The following is a 14,831-nucleotide window of genomic DNA, read 5'->3' as shown; positions in this document are numbered from 1 at the left end:
CGCTGACATTTTCAACCTGTAGCACTCACGTCTGTAGTCATGAAGTGCTTTGAAATGCTTGTCATGGCTCATATCAACACCATTATCCCAGAAACCCTAAACCCACTGCAATTTGTATACCGCCCAAACAGATCCACAGATGATGCCAACTCTATTGCACTCCACACTGCCCTTTCCCACCTGGACAAAAGGAACACCTATGTGAGAATGCTATTCATTGACTACAGCTCAGCGTTCAACACCCTAGTGCCCTCAAAGCTAATCTCTTAACTACGGACCCTAGGATCCTGGACTTCCTGACAGGTCGCTCCTAGGTGGTAAGGGTAGGTAACAACACATTTGCCCTGCTGATCCTCAACATGGGGGCCCCTCAGGGGTGTGTGCTCAGTCCCCTCCTGTACTCTGTGTTCACCCATGACTGGCACGACTCCAACACCATCATTAAGTTTGCCGACGACACAACAGTGGTAGGCCTGATCACCGACAACGATGAGACAGCCTATAGGGAGGAGGTCAGAGACCTGGCCGTGAGGTGCCAGGAAAACAACCTCTCCCTCAACGTGATCAAGACACAAGAGATGATTGTGGACTATAGGAAAAGGAGGACCGAGCACGCCCCCATTCTCATTGACGGGGCTGTAATGGAGCAGGTTGAGAGATTCATGTTTCTTGGTGTCCATATCACCAACAAACTATCATGGTCCAAACACACCAAGACAGTCGTGAAGAGGACACGACAAAGCCTATTCCCCCTCAGGAGACTGAAAAGATTTGGCATGGGTCCTCAGATCCTCAAAAAGTTATACAGATTCACCATCGAGAACATCCTGACTGGTTGCATCACTGCCTGGTATGGCAACTGCTCGACCTCCGACTGCAAGGCACTACAGAGGGCAGTGCGAACGGCCCAGCACATCACTGGGGCCAAGCTTCCTGCCATCCAAGACCTCTATACCAGGCGGTGTCAGAGGAAGGCCCTAAAAATTGTGAAAGACTCCAGCCACTCTCGTCATAGACTGTTCTTACATTTACATTTACATTTAAGTCATTTAGCAGACGCTCTTATCCAGAGTGACTTACAAATTGGTGCATTCACCTTATGATATCCAGTGGAACAGTTCTCTCTGCTACCGCATGGCAAGCGGTATCGGAGCACCAAGTCTAGGTCCAAAAGGCTTCTTAACAGCTTCTACCCCCAAGCCATAAGACTCCTGAACAGCTAATCGAATGGCTACCCGGACTATTTGCATGGTCCCCCCCCCCCCACCCCCTCTTTTACGCTGCTGCTACTCTCTGGTTATTATCTATGCATAGTCACTTTAACTATACCTACATGTACATATTACCTCAATTATTTTTGACTCATCTATTTTTTACTGAACACTTATTTTTCTTAAAACTGCATTGTTGGTTAAGGGCTTGTAAGTAAGCATTTCACTGTAAGCTTTTCACCTGTTGTATACGGCGCATGTGACAAATCAAATTTGATTTGATTTATTACATCCCTCTGTACCATTCTTCCTCTCTAAAGATGTCTCCCAGGCTTGCCAACCCTCCATGTCTGTTAGAAACGGACAACAGACCACTCCACCGGCCCCTCTCCCTGAGACAACCCAGCAGCCCCCGGGTCACTATGCTGTGCCCAGGTCTAAGGTCCAGGCACCAGACTCAGCAGAACCTAACACTCACCCCCTCCAGATGGGAATAGCATGTCTTACTGGTATGGAACCCTTACATAGTTTGCCTTAGAGACAGAGATGGATGACATCTCTGTTCAGTGAAAGATCCTCATGTTCCCCTCTCCCATATTTAGGAGGCAGAGACAGGACAGGTCGGTTGGTGGTTGAGGTGTACGGAGACCAGGAAGGATGGAGATCTCCTTCAGTGTCTAGTCTAGAACTCTGCAAACTGCTGCTCTACCTCCACTCTGTAATCAGGTATATTGTGCATTGTGCATTGTGGTTCAGGCTACAGAGGTTTTTAACCTCAATGGGTTTTACCTGGTTAAAAAAAGGTTAAATAAAATATAAAATAAAAAATAATTCATTGTTTTCATCTTCATATTTTCTAGGAGAGAACTAAGAGAACTTGGACTGACACTAGTTATTGATGCTCGGCAGAATCCACCTCCATCACAGTTCAATAAGGCCTTGCTGATGCTTCAGGTATGAAAGCCTTGTCATCTTCCAGGTCATATTGGGATCTGCACTACACAAAATCACATCAAGAGGATAGCAACTGGCTAAAAATGATACTGAACTCAACTAAACTTTTCCCTCTGTTTATTATTTTCCTCACTCCCCTGACTTGTGCTCAGCTTTACCTGCAGGTCACAGGAGGTTGGTGGCACCTTAATTGGGGAGGACAGGCTCGTAGTAATGGCTGGAGCGGAATAGGTGGAATGGTATCAAATACATCAAACACATGGTTTGATGCCATTCCATTCCCTCTGTTCCACCCATTATTATGAGCCATCCTCCCTTCAGCAGCCTCCACTGCTGCAGGTATAGGCTAATGCATTTACTGATAACTATTTATTGCTGTGAGGTCTCATATTTTGAGTATGTTACAGGAGCAGATTCCCCATGCAGTACACAGTGTCCTTATCCTGGTGGAGAAAGAGGGCTGCCATCGCCCAGAGAAATGTCCTGGACAACAGGTCAGATCTGATCCAAGGGTTTCCTCTAATGATTTCCATCAAGCTTATCATTTCATGAACAGTTACTGTATTTATTCTGGGAGAATTGCTGTCTGATATCACTGACTGTCACTGACAGATTGATGTAGTGACATCACTGAAGGCGTTGCACAAGCTGGTGGAGGGGAGCCAGTTGACCTACGGCCTAGAGGGCACCCTGCCCTACAGCCACCAGGACTGGCTGCAGCTCCATCAGGTAAACACCTAGAGGACACCCTGCCCTACAGCCACCAGGACTGGCTGCAGCTCCATCAGGTAAACCCCTAGTGGACACCCTGCCCTACATTCACCAGGACTGGCTGCAGCTCCATCAGTTAGACCCCTAGAGGGCACCCTGCCCTACAGCCACCAGGACTGGCTGCAGCTCCATCAGGTAAACGCCTAGAGGACACCCTGCCCTACAGCCACCAGGACTGGCTGCAGCTCCGTCAGGTAAACCCCTAGTGGACACCCTGCCCTACAGCCACCAGGACTGGCTGCAGCTCCGTCAGGTAAACCCCTAGTGGACACCCTGCCCTACAGCCACCAGGACTGGCTGCAGCTCCGTCAGGTAAACCCCTAGTGGACACCCTGCCCTACATTCCCCAGGACTGGCTGCAGCTCCATCAGTTAGACCCCTAGAGGGCACTCTGCCCAACAGCCACCAGGACTGGCTGCAGCTCCATCAGGTAAATGCCTAGAGGACACCCTGCCTTACAGCCACCAGGACTGGCTGCAGCTCCGTCAGGTAAACCCCTAGTGGACACCCTGCCCTACAGCCACCAGGACTGGCTGCAGCTCCGTCAGGTAAACCCCTAGACGACACCCTGCCCTACATTCACCAGGTCTGGCTGCAGCTCCATCAGTTAGACCCCTAGAGGGCACCCTGCCCTACATTCACAAGGACTGGTTGCAGCTCCATCATGTGGGACAGTTAGAGCAATAGACAGACACTAGAGAACTCTTGTTTGTTGTTGTGCTTTGATGTCTGATGAACAGTGCATTTGTCTTTCAGAAACTTCATCCCTTCATGTCAGATCTCCAGGAGGCTTCAGGTTTGCTACTGAAGGCCATCAGAAAACTAGAGGGAGGTTGTAAGATTGACAAAGTGCAGGTAATGAGTTTAACCTTGACTTTGACGACACTGTATTACTGAAAACATGTTGGATTGGACTGAGGTTCTTATTATGCTGAAACCCTTCTCTCCATGTGTGGCAGGATGTACAGAGGTGTATTCTAGAACAGAGAACGCTGATGAAGGATGTTCTGGAGGACAGCCGGTTGGTCGCTCTGCAAAGGGAGGGCGGAGCCATGCTGGCCAGGCTGAGGAGGGAGAGTGACCTCAGATACTCTCACTGTGAGGATTACAGGTATACTTAAAATATAGATATATTTTACCGTTATTTAACTGGGCAAGTCAGTTAAAACTAATTCTTATTTACAATGATGGCCTACCCCGGCCAAACCCGGATGACGCTGGGCCAATTGTGTGCCGCCCTATGGTACTCCCAAATACAGCCGGATGTGATACAGCCTGGATTCGAACCAGGGACTGCAGTGACACCTCCTGCACTGAGATGCAGTGCCTTAGAATGGTGTGCCACTCGGGAGACCACTACCTGTCACTGTTTAGTATGGCTGGGCCAATTGAGAGGCTCCTTCACAAAATTAATATCAATGTATTATTTCCTTGACCTCTGACCTCTCTGTACAGTGATGCTGTAGACTCTGTGACCTGTATGTACAACCATGTAGAGGAGCAAGCCCATATGCTGGTGCAAAGATCCAACATGTCCCTGGAGCACCTTGAATACCTGCTCCAAATCAGAGAAATGGAGGGCCACTTCTCTAAGGTACATTCAGAGGCTCCTCATATACATACTGTATACCCGTTATGTAAGGTTCATCCAGGGGCTGTTCTTGTAAGAACGATTGCATGATGATAACTAACTGACTATATGACTACGCCATGTTTTGGGGGTATAACATTTTTATAATCCTCCTCATGTAGATCAGGGAATGGTTTGATGCCGAAGGGGAACGGCAGTTGCTGGAGGCAGAATCTGTGGAGGACTCCAGAGAAAAGGTTGCACATACTCTCCAGAGTTTCAGAGCATTCCTCTCTGAAGCCAATGTAAGTTGGACTTTCTCCATTCATTCTCTCTCCACCACACCACGGCAAAGTGTTGACACTGTTTCATACTTGTTTCATTGGAATCTACTTGGACAAGGGGGAATGGAAGTGCCCATGAAAGTCATTTTTTGTTGTTTAATTTGTCTGTTACTATCTTTTAGGAGCAGAAGCACCAGGCTATGGTCCTGGTGAAAGAGGCAGCGAAGATCCAGGGCCCATCTCCATACCCTGAGACTGAGGTGTTCAGGACCATGGTGTGCACTTTCAAGTCTGGCCTGGCTGACTCCCTCTCACGGGCAGAGAGGTGCTCCAGTGAGCTGGAGACTATGGTCTCTGTGTGCAGCTTCTGTGAACAGGTTGGTGGGATGGGTTTTTCCACAATTGCTGTTTACATCTCATATACTGTATAGCATATCATATTGATGTTGTCATGTTGTAGGAATATAGGAAAAAGTAATGAAGCTTGAATGACTATCGCCTCTCAATGCCTCTTTCAGGTTTTTGAATAGGTATTCTGTCTCTTTCTTCCAGGCTACTGAACTGGCCAAAGACTGCAGACAATACCTGGGCCAGGAGCAGGTTGGCAGACACCCAGAGACGGATGATATCTCTACACTCCAGATGTACCAGGAGAGCTTTGTCCAGTTCTCCCCAGATCGCTTCCAGGAGGTGAAGGCCCAGGCGTGTGCTCTGAGGGGCTCCAGGGGCATGCGGGTGTGGAACGTAGCCTGGCTCAAGTGTCAGGAGGTTAGGCAGCAACTGGAGGAGAGACTACAGGATGTGGAGAGGGCCTTGTGGAACACAGGCTCCTGGTATGAACAACGTAGACATGGTGAGGATCAGGCCACAGCTCAGACAGTGACTCATCATGATAGAGCTCTGTTACTGCCCAGACCTGGTCCACCACACTGGTACAATCCCCCAACAGGCTCTATGGTGGAAAGGTATCATGGGAACTTGGAGAGCAGGAACAACTCTGTGACCTGCTGTAATATCAACTTCAAGCCTCAGAATAGCAGACCTTGTAAAGGGTCAAAGGCCACCACCGTGCAGGCCTCTCCCCGTATCAAATCCATTAGGAGAGCGGAGAGGGAGCCCAGCAGGAGAGAGGCTTGTCGAGGGAGGAGAAGAGAGGCCGCCACCCTTGCAGACTCACAGACGGTGGGCTGTGAGTGGTTCCCATGGAAACGTGGGGGCCTGGGCCGGTCCATGAGCGAGGACTCGTGTGCGACCACCATGTCCAGTCAGTCTGAGGCTCGGGTCCAGACACCGTCCTGCTCCCACGGGCAACCCTCCTGCCGGATCCTGCAGGCTGCTCAGAAGTTCCAGATCTCACGGCATGGCAGCTTCTGCTCAGCAGAGTCCTGTAGTGGCCAAGAGGGGGCAGAGAAGGCCTCTTCAAGGAATACTAGCTCATCAGTGAGAAGGTGTGAGGGAACAACATCTCTGGCAAGTCCAGAGGAGAACGCTGGCAGTGTTATGTGAGTTACTAATTGAGCAAGACCTTCACCTTAGAACGACTCAATGTATTTTTATCCTTCTGTGCTTTTTCTGTCTCTAAGCTTGCACTGAAGTGGCACAGGTACATTACAGACATGCATTATTTTTTCAGAGGACTGAACATGAGAGCTTGTGTTTGGCTGTGTTGTTGGTGTAACTTTATACAGTGAGGAGAACAAGTATTTGATACACTGCCGATTTTGCAGGTTTTCCTACTTACAGAGCATGTAGAGGTCTGTAATTTTTATCATAGGTACACTTCAACTGTGAGAGATGGAATCTAAAACAAATCCAGAAAATCACATTGTATGATTTTTAAGTAATTCATTTGCATTTTATTGCATGACATAAGTATTTGATACATCAGAAAAGCAGAACTTAATATTTGGTACAGAAACCTTTGTTTGCAATTACAGAGATCATACGTTTCCTGTAGTTCTTGACCAGGTTTGCACACACTGCAGCAGGGATTTTGGCCCACTCCTCCATACAGACCTTCTCCAGATCCTTCAGGTTTCGGGGCTGTCGCTGGGCAATACGGACTTTCAGCTCCCTCCAAAGATTTTCTATTGGGTTCAGGTCTGGAGACTGGCTAGGCCACTCCAGGACCTTGAGATGCTTCTTACAGAGCCACTCCTTAGTTGCCCTGGCTGTGTGTTTCGGATCATTGTCATGCTGGAAGACCCAGCCACGACCCATCTTCAATGCTCTTACTGAGTGAAGGAGGTTGTTGGCCAAGATCTCGCGATACATGGCCCCATCCATCCTCCCCTCAATACGGTGCAGTTGTCCTGTCCCCTTTGCAGAAAAGCATCCCCAAAGAATAATGTTTCCACCTCCATACTTCATGGTTGGGATGGTGTTCTTGGGGTTGTACTCATCCTTCTTCTTCCTCCAAACACGGCGAGAGGAGTTTAGACCAAAAAGCTCTGTTTTTGTCTCATCAGACCACATGACCTTCTCCCATTCCTCCTCTGGATCATCCAGATGGTCATTGGCAAACTTCAGACGGGCCTGGACATGCGCTGGCTTGAGCAGGGGGACCTTGCGTGCGTTGCAGGATTTTAATCCATGACGGCGTAGTGTGTTACTAATGGTTTTCTTTGAGACTGTGGTCCCAGCTCTCTTCAGGTCATTGACCAGGTCCTGCTGTGTAGTTCTGGGCTGATCCCTCACCTTCCTCATGATCATTGATGCCCCACGAGGTGAGATCTTGCATGGAGCACCAGACCGAGGGTGATTGACCGTCATCTTGAACTTCTTCCATTTTCTAATAATTGCGCCACCAGTTGTTGCCTTCTCACCAAGCTGCTTGCCTATTGTCCTGTAGCCCATCCCAGCCTTGTGCAGGTCTACAATTTTACCCCTGATGTCCTTACACAGCTCTCTGGTCTTGGCCATTGTGGAGAGGTTGGAGTCTGTTTGATTGAGTGTGTGGACAGGTGTCTTTTATACAGGTAAGGAGTTCAAACAGGTGCAGTTAATACAAGTAATGAGTGGAGAACAGGAGGGCTTCTTAAAGAAAAACAAACAGGTCTGTGAGAGCCGGAATTCTTAATGGTTGGTAGGTGATCAAATACTTATGTCATGCAATAAAATGCAAATGAATTACTTAAAAATCATACAATGTGATTTTCTGGATTTTTGTTGTAGATTCCGTCTCTCACAGTTGAAGTGTACCTATGATAAAAATTACAGACCTCTACATGCTTTGTAAGTAGGAAAACCTGCAAAATCGGCAGTGTATCAAATACTTGTTCTCCCCACTGTATCTCTGAAGGAAGCTGCAGAGGATCATGGAGGAGCTGCTGTTAACAGAGAGGGAGTATGTGCGTTCCCTGGGCTACATCCTGATGCATTACCTCCCCCTACTGGAGAGGACTGACGTGCCCCAGGACCTGCGGGGCAAACGTGGAGTGATATTTGGAAACCTGGAGAAGCTGTATGACTTCCACGGCCATTTCTTCCTCAGGGAGCTGGAGGCCTGTCAGACAGAACCCTTAGGAGTGGCTCGTTGCTTCCTAAGACACGTGAGTTACAGTTCACCTGCTCATGTCTCTTAATTCACATTTTCTACATGTTAAGCTTGAGTTCTATAACTCTGTTGATTTGTTGAATTTGCTACTGAAGTTGATACCTTGAATATTCCTGTTGTGACTGTAAACTCTCCCCCCTATATGCAGAGAGAAAGTTTAGGCCTTTATGCTCTCTACAGTAAGAACAAGCCTCAGTCAGATGCCTTAATCCTTCACCATCGCCATGACATCTTTAAGGTGAGGCACTCCCATCAATGCTCAATGTCAAAGATCAATGGTCAATTCCTATCAATGCTCTCTCCATCCCTCCTGTGACCAATTTTCTGTGCCATCTCCTCCCACTCCAGAGGAAGCAGCAGGAGCTGGGGGACCACATGGACCTGTCCTCCTACCTGCTGAGGCCCATCCAGAGGATCAGTAAGTACAGCCTGCTGCTGCAGGACATGCTGGGGGTATGTGGGCCTCAGAGAGACAGGGACAGGGAAGAGCTCCAGGCTGCAGCCGATGTGATCCGCTTCCAGATGCGTCATGGCAATGACCTCCTCACCATGGACGCCATCCAGGACTGTGACGTAAGTTTACCAACGAAATCATAACAATCTCCAAAATAATGTGTAACTTATGAACAGCTGTCTAAATGTGAGGGAAATGTGGGCGTATAAGGGGAAAATGATCGCCTATTACTGTATAAACAGTATCAAGGATTTTCAGGAAAAACATGGATGTCTTTTTCTCCATTCCTACCCCTCCAGGTGAACCTGAAGGAGCAGGGCCAGCTGATTCGCCAGGATGAGTTTATCGTGTTCTTCAGGAAGAAGAAGTGCTTCCGTCATATCTTCCTCTTCCAGGATCTCATTCTCTTCAGCAAAACCAAGAAGACAGACGTGGGCAATGATGTGTACATCTACAAACAGTCTTTCAAAGTGTGTATACAATATAAATAACTTTTTTACATGAACAACCGTAAAGGACCCCATTTTCAGAATAAATATTTTTTATTGTTTTCATTGTTCAACATAAATAATGCAATCTTACCGGCCTTTATGTTTGCGAAACAAAGACCAAATCATCCAGCCCTTATGTTGAAATTGCTAACAGAAATCAGTATTTATTTAGTCTTTCTTTCTTTAGTCTTTCTTTCACTTCTGTTTTTGTCTAGACGTCTGATATCGGGATGACACATAACTCTGGAGAGAGTGGTCTGTGTTTTGAGATCTGGATCCGTAGGAGGAAGTCCCAGGACACGTACACTCTGAAGGCTGACAGGGCAGAGGTGAAAAGGTCTTGGACCAGAGACCTGGAGCAGATTCTCTGGGAACAAGCTGCCTACAGCAGAGGTTAATCCTCCATTCTGTATATGCCCTGTCAATCGCTATTCATTGGCTTTTATCAACTGTCTACTTGAAATGGGATTTTTAAGTCATAGACTTTATTTGTTTGTTCCTCTAGCCGACCTCTGTCTGTAATTATTGATCTATGTTCTTTGGGGGGTGCAATTGTGAACAAATACATCTTACTGATGTTTTGGTAAAATGTGTTAGAGTGTGTTTGGTGTGTTGTAGACCTGCGGATGCAGGAGAGGGTGTTCAATGGGATGGGGAGGAAACCTTTCATGGACATCCAGCCTAGTGAGGCAGCAATCTGTGACAGGGCTGTCAACTGTGTCCTGGTAGGAAGAGGTACTGTATAAAGTCCACAGGCAAGTCCCAAGTCCCATACTCATGAACTAACAACACAATGCGTAATGTACTCACTGACTGAATTGTCTCTTTCCTTTGTCAGCCCCGGTGCCGTCTTGTCTACAAACAGATCTTGAATATCTCCGGCCCAACTCCATTGGTTCAGGCAGTAGTGCCTCTACCTCCTGCAGCCACTCATCTTCCTCCTCTGGACGAGGTTCTTTACCTCCGGTTGGTTACCCTGGCAACCAGACACAAGGTGGGGAGGCCAATCATATTGTTTATTCTTTCCCGGCGACTGTGACGGAAGAGGACCTCAGTAATCATCATAATCACCAGAAACAAAACCTTCATCTCAGTGAGTTTTCTTGTTCTTGGATGGTACATGATGACTACAGACTAAAACTAACAGACATACAGTACTTTACTCTTGATACAGTGGCTTGCGAAAGTATTCACCCACCTTGGAATTTTTCCTATTTTGTTGCCTTATAACCTGGAATTAAAATAGATTTTTTGGGGGGTTTGTATCATTTCATTTACACAACATGCCTACCACTTTGAAGATGCAAAATATTTTTTCTTGTACAACAAGAAATAACACAAAAAATGTGAAAACTTGAGAGTGCATAACTATTCACCCCTCCAAAGTCAATACTTTGTAGAGCCACCTTTTGCAGCAATTATAGTTGCAAGTCTCTTGGGGTATGTCTCTATAAGCTTGGCACATCTAGCCACTGGGATTTTTGCCCATTCTTCAAGGCAACACTACTCCAGCTCCTTCAAGTTGGATGGGTTATGCTGGTGTACAGCAATCTTTAAGTCATACCACATATTCTCAATTGGATTGAGGTCTGGGCTTTGACTAGGTCATTCCAATACATTTAAATGTTTCCCCTTAAACCACTCGAGTGCTGCTTTAGCAGTATGCTTAGGGTCATTGTCCTGCTGGAAGGTGAACCTCTGTCCCAGTCTCAAATCTCTGGAAGACTGAAACAGGTTTCCCTCAAGAATTTCCCTGTATTTAGCACAATCCATCATTCCTTCAATTCTGACCAGTTTCCAAGTCCCTGTCGATGAAAAACATCCCCACAGCATGATGCTGCTACCACCATGCTTCACTGTGGGGATGATGTTATCGGGGTGATGAGAAGTGTTGGGTTTGCGCCAGACATAGCATCTTCCTTGATGGCCAAAAAGCTCAATTTTAGTCTCATCAGACCAGAGTACCTTCTTCTATATGTTTGGGGAGTCTCCTACATGCCTTTTGGCGAACACCAAACATGTTTGCTTATTTTTTTCTTTAAGCAATGGCTTTATCTTCTGTCCACTCTTCCGTAAAGCCCATCTCTGTGGAGTGTACGGCTAAAAGTGGTCCTATGTACAGATACTCCAATCTCCACTGTGGAGCTTTGCAGCTCTTTCAGGGTTATCTTTGGTCTCTTTGTTGCCTCTCTGATTAATGTCTTCCTTGCCTGGTCTGTTAGTTTTGGTGGGCGGCCCTCTCTTGGCAGGTTTGTTGTGGTGCCATATTCTTTCCATTTTTTAATAATGGATTTAATGATGCTCCGTGGGATGTTCAAAGTTTCAGATATTTTTTTATAACCCAACCCTGATCTGTTCTTCTCCACAACTTTGTCCCTGACCTGTTTGGAAAGCTCCTTGGTCTTCATGGTGCCCGCTTGCTTGGTGGTGCTCCTTACTTAGTGGTGTTGCAGACCCTGGGGCTTTTCAGAACAGGTGTATATATACTGAAATCATGTGACAGATCATGTGACACTTAGATTGCACACAGGGGGAATTTATTTAACAAATGATGTGACTTCTGAAGGTAATTGGTTGCACCAGATCTTATTCAGGGGCTTCGTAGCAACTGGGATGAATACATATGCACGCACCACTTTTCCGTTTTTATTTTAATTATATTTTTATTTTTTAAGTAATTCATTTCATTTCACTTCATCAATTTGGACTATTTTGTGTATGTCCGTTACATGAAATCCAAATAAAAATCTATTTAAATTACAGGTTGTTATACAACAAAATAGGAAAAACACCAAGGGGATGAATACTTTTGCAAGGCACTATATGTGCAAGCATGTGTCAAACCTGAGTGATGCCATATCTACATACCTTTCTGTTGATATTCCAGTGGGCTGCACAGATTCGTCAGGTGAGAGTACCAGTGTGTTCATAAGCTTGGAACGCAGCTGCCTCTCTGCTATTGGTGGAGAGGTGGAGGACTCGTCATCTGTCACGTCCCAGAGTTCCCAGTCCCATGTCAGCCAGAGAACAGCAGCACCCAGCCTCAGAAAGAACAGCTCACCTGCTACCATCAGGAAGAAGCCCTCCATCTCTCCCAAACCACCAGTGCTGGCTGCTCCTCAGAGCCTACAAAAGGTGTGGTGAAATGATGTGATCAAGCCAGTAATTGGATCTAATTGTAAACCTTCATATAAATTACACTGCACATTTTCAAATGTATGAATTTAGTTACATTATGTATATTCCATCTCTATGAAGATCAAAGAAAACCGACGGCCAGTACTTTCTTCACAGGGCAAAGAAATGGTTGCTATAGGAAAATCAACAGAAGTTTAACCTGTGGATTCAACGGGTGAGTTGAAACCAAATACAGTACTTTTCATTGCCATATACGGGGCATAGCTGTGCAATGTAGTCATTTAACTTATTATGGGATTGATTTTCTTCCTGATAGTTTCATCCAGTCAGATTGATGGTGCAGCCTACTGAGAACGTCCTGTGGATCTCTGAGGAGTGATGATGGAGTGCTGTCAAGCTGACCATCCTGGCACGAAGAAGGTTCGAATTAAAAACGCTTTTGATAACAGATACAGTAGACCTCTAGTTGACAAGCACTGGAGAGAAAGTCACTTTTGTTTTTAAAGAGCTACCGTATCTGGAATAGTCTAGCTGAAATATCCTGAAAATGAACACCTGATGGACTGTGATTAAAGGGTGTCCACTCATCTGATAAAACTACTTGAACAACCTTTATCAGCTACTGCTTTAACTGAATGACTATGCGTTTGACATCATTGGCTCATAGAACTGACTTCCTTTTTTCTTGTAATATGATTGAAATCTCAGCTATGAATTTCAATGTTGCAAATTTCTTTGGAGCTGATCACATCCTTCCCATGTGATGTTGACTCTCTTGATTACCACATTTTTACACACATTTAACACTGTTTATAATAACAATGTAGACATTGTCAAACTCAAACAACTGGCGAAAGAAACAACAGTCTTGTCCCCATCAGTTTTCTCTGCAGGTTCAGGGCAACTTGTCAGTGGCATGCTTAGACATGATTTGCTGTCCAGACAGGTAAATAGATTTGGGATCAATTATCCAGGGTCAAAATAAGCCCACTGACAGGTGGGAAAGCAGAGAAGCAGCAATATACATAGGCCGGGATTCAATCCAAAAGGCGGATTTGGACAATGCACCATTTAAGGGAATTTCGGATTGAGCCAACATATGCAGCGTTTACCGTGAATGTGGTCTCTGTGAACACGGGAATATTGCTTTTCAAACATGCATTGCGGAGAAATTGCGATCAGATTAAACCCCGGCCTTAATCTATTTTTTCCATTTGGACAGAAAGCTCTGTGAATATAATCTCTGGAAAGTGCAAACACCACTAACTGGCAATTATGTGAGGGTCCGTCTGGCATCATCAGAAGCCACCAACTTCTGACTGACTATTATCCGGTTCAGTCAACATTTTATTTTACAATACTGTCATTATAAAATATGTACATTATTGACTTCTTTCTTTTCTTTTATTAGAAAAATGAATGAGCAACTTTGCTTCCTTTTTAAATGTTAATATGGTGTGACATTCTTTGAAACCACTGTTACCAATGTTAGTTTTGTTCATTGTCCACATTTCCCTTTTTCTTTCTTTTTTCTTTTTTTTTAATGTTTTTTTATATCCTGCTCAATGCAATGATTCTCACTGCAAAGCTATTTTTTATAGGATCAATGCCATTTTTTGTAGACAATTGAGGACTTTGCCTGTATTTCTCCAGCAGCTAGTTTGAACTGCAACTCACCCTTATGTTGTGCAATTAGAAGAAATGGGAACAACTTCGTTCACTGGAAAATGAAACTTGCCACCTCAAAAGGTCATAGGTCATGACTAAACCTTGTGACCTGACTGACCGAGCATAGTCCTTTTGGTCAGCACATAGCTATCGGTTAAACTGTCTGTATCAGATAATTAACAACACTGTTGTGTAGGCAAGTGATTCCCAACTCCGGTCCTCCAGTACCTCCAACTACAGACATTTTTTTAGCACACCTGATTTAGCTTGTCAACTAATGATCAGACCCTCAATGAGTTGAATCAGTTACTGTATGTTTGTCCGGGGCTACAACACAAATGTGTGCTGTTGGTGGTATTCCAGGACCAGAGTTGGGAACCAGTGGTGTAGGCTACCCTGCTGAACTGAACGCTCCTCTACCAGCTCCCCTCCACTGTCCTGAAAAGTCAAACATGGGTCAACTGCAATGTCAGTGCACATAACATGAGTATAAAAATGACGCATTGAGATATTATTTATTTAAATGTGGGTTGTCATTTAATTATAACCTCTGTCTATGATATTAATATATGTTACAAAAAACAATAATGACATAAAAGGTTTATGCAAAAATGTGTTTGTTGTTATTTTATCTGAAGATTAGTAGAAAACTATTGTAAAGTATTTATAGACCACCATGCAAGTGTCAGGTCTGTGTGAGTCATTGTTACATATAGCACGCTATACCATAGGCT

General features: G+C 45.4%; 1 protein-coding gene across 2 annotated transcripts in view; it reads left to right on the top strand.

Annotated features, from left to right (window-relative positions):
- Positions 1-14,709, top strand: part of LOC106566904 (pleckstrin homology domain-containing family G member 4B) — a 29,185-nt gene extending 14,476 nt beyond the window's left edge. The window contains exons 4-24 of one of the 2 annotated variants that reach the window (XM_014135477.3): positions 1,532-1,720; positions 1,814-1,937; positions 2,072-2,165; positions 2,573-2,659; positions 2,778-2,894; positions 3,693-3,791; positions 3,896-4,047; positions 4,392-4,530; positions 4,689-4,811; positions 4,973-5,167; positions 5,343-6,292; positions 8,092-8,341; positions 8,495-8,584; positions 8,695-8,919; positions 9,100-9,270; positions 9,507-9,684; positions 9,910-10,026; positions 10,130-10,384; positions 12,179-12,426; positions 12,586-12,643; positions 12,746-14,709. In XM_014135477.3, coding sequence (XP_013990952.1) covers positions 1,532-1,720; positions 1,814-1,937; positions 2,072-2,165; positions 2,573-2,659; positions 2,778-2,894; positions 3,693-3,791; positions 3,896-4,047; positions 4,392-4,530; positions 4,689-4,811; positions 4,973-5,167; positions 5,343-6,292; positions 8,092-8,341; positions 8,495-8,584; positions 8,695-8,919; positions 9,100-9,270; positions 9,507-9,684; positions 9,910-10,026; positions 10,130-10,384; positions 12,179-12,426; positions 12,586-12,627 — 3,845 coding nt within the window. In that variant the 3' untranslated portion in view covers positions 12,628-12,643; positions 12,746-14,709. Of the gene's footprint in view, positions 1-1,531; positions 1,721-1,813; positions 1,938-2,071; positions 2,166-2,572; positions 2,660-2,777; positions 2,895-3,692; positions 3,792-3,895; positions 4,048-4,391; positions 4,531-4,688; positions 4,812-4,972; positions 5,168-5,342; positions 6,293-8,091; positions 8,342-8,494; positions 8,585-8,694; positions 8,920-9,099; positions 9,271-9,506; positions 9,685-9,909; positions 10,027-10,129; positions 10,385-12,178; positions 12,427-12,549; positions 12,644-12,745 lie in introns of both variants that reach the window. The other variant, XM_014135476.3, reaches the window with a different exon arrangement.
- Positions 14,710-14,831: the final 122 nt, after the last annotated feature.

The sequence above is a fragment of the Salmo salar genome, chromosome 13 (genome assembly GCF_965601325.2).
Source record: "Salmo salar chromosome 13, fSalSal1, whole genome shotgun sequence".
In the NCBI taxonomy this organism is placed as follows: domain Eukaryota; kingdom Metazoa; phylum Chordata; class Actinopteri; order Salmoniformes; family Salmonidae; genus Salmo; species Salmo salar.
This window is presented reverse-complemented; position numbering and strand designations above follow the sequence as displayed.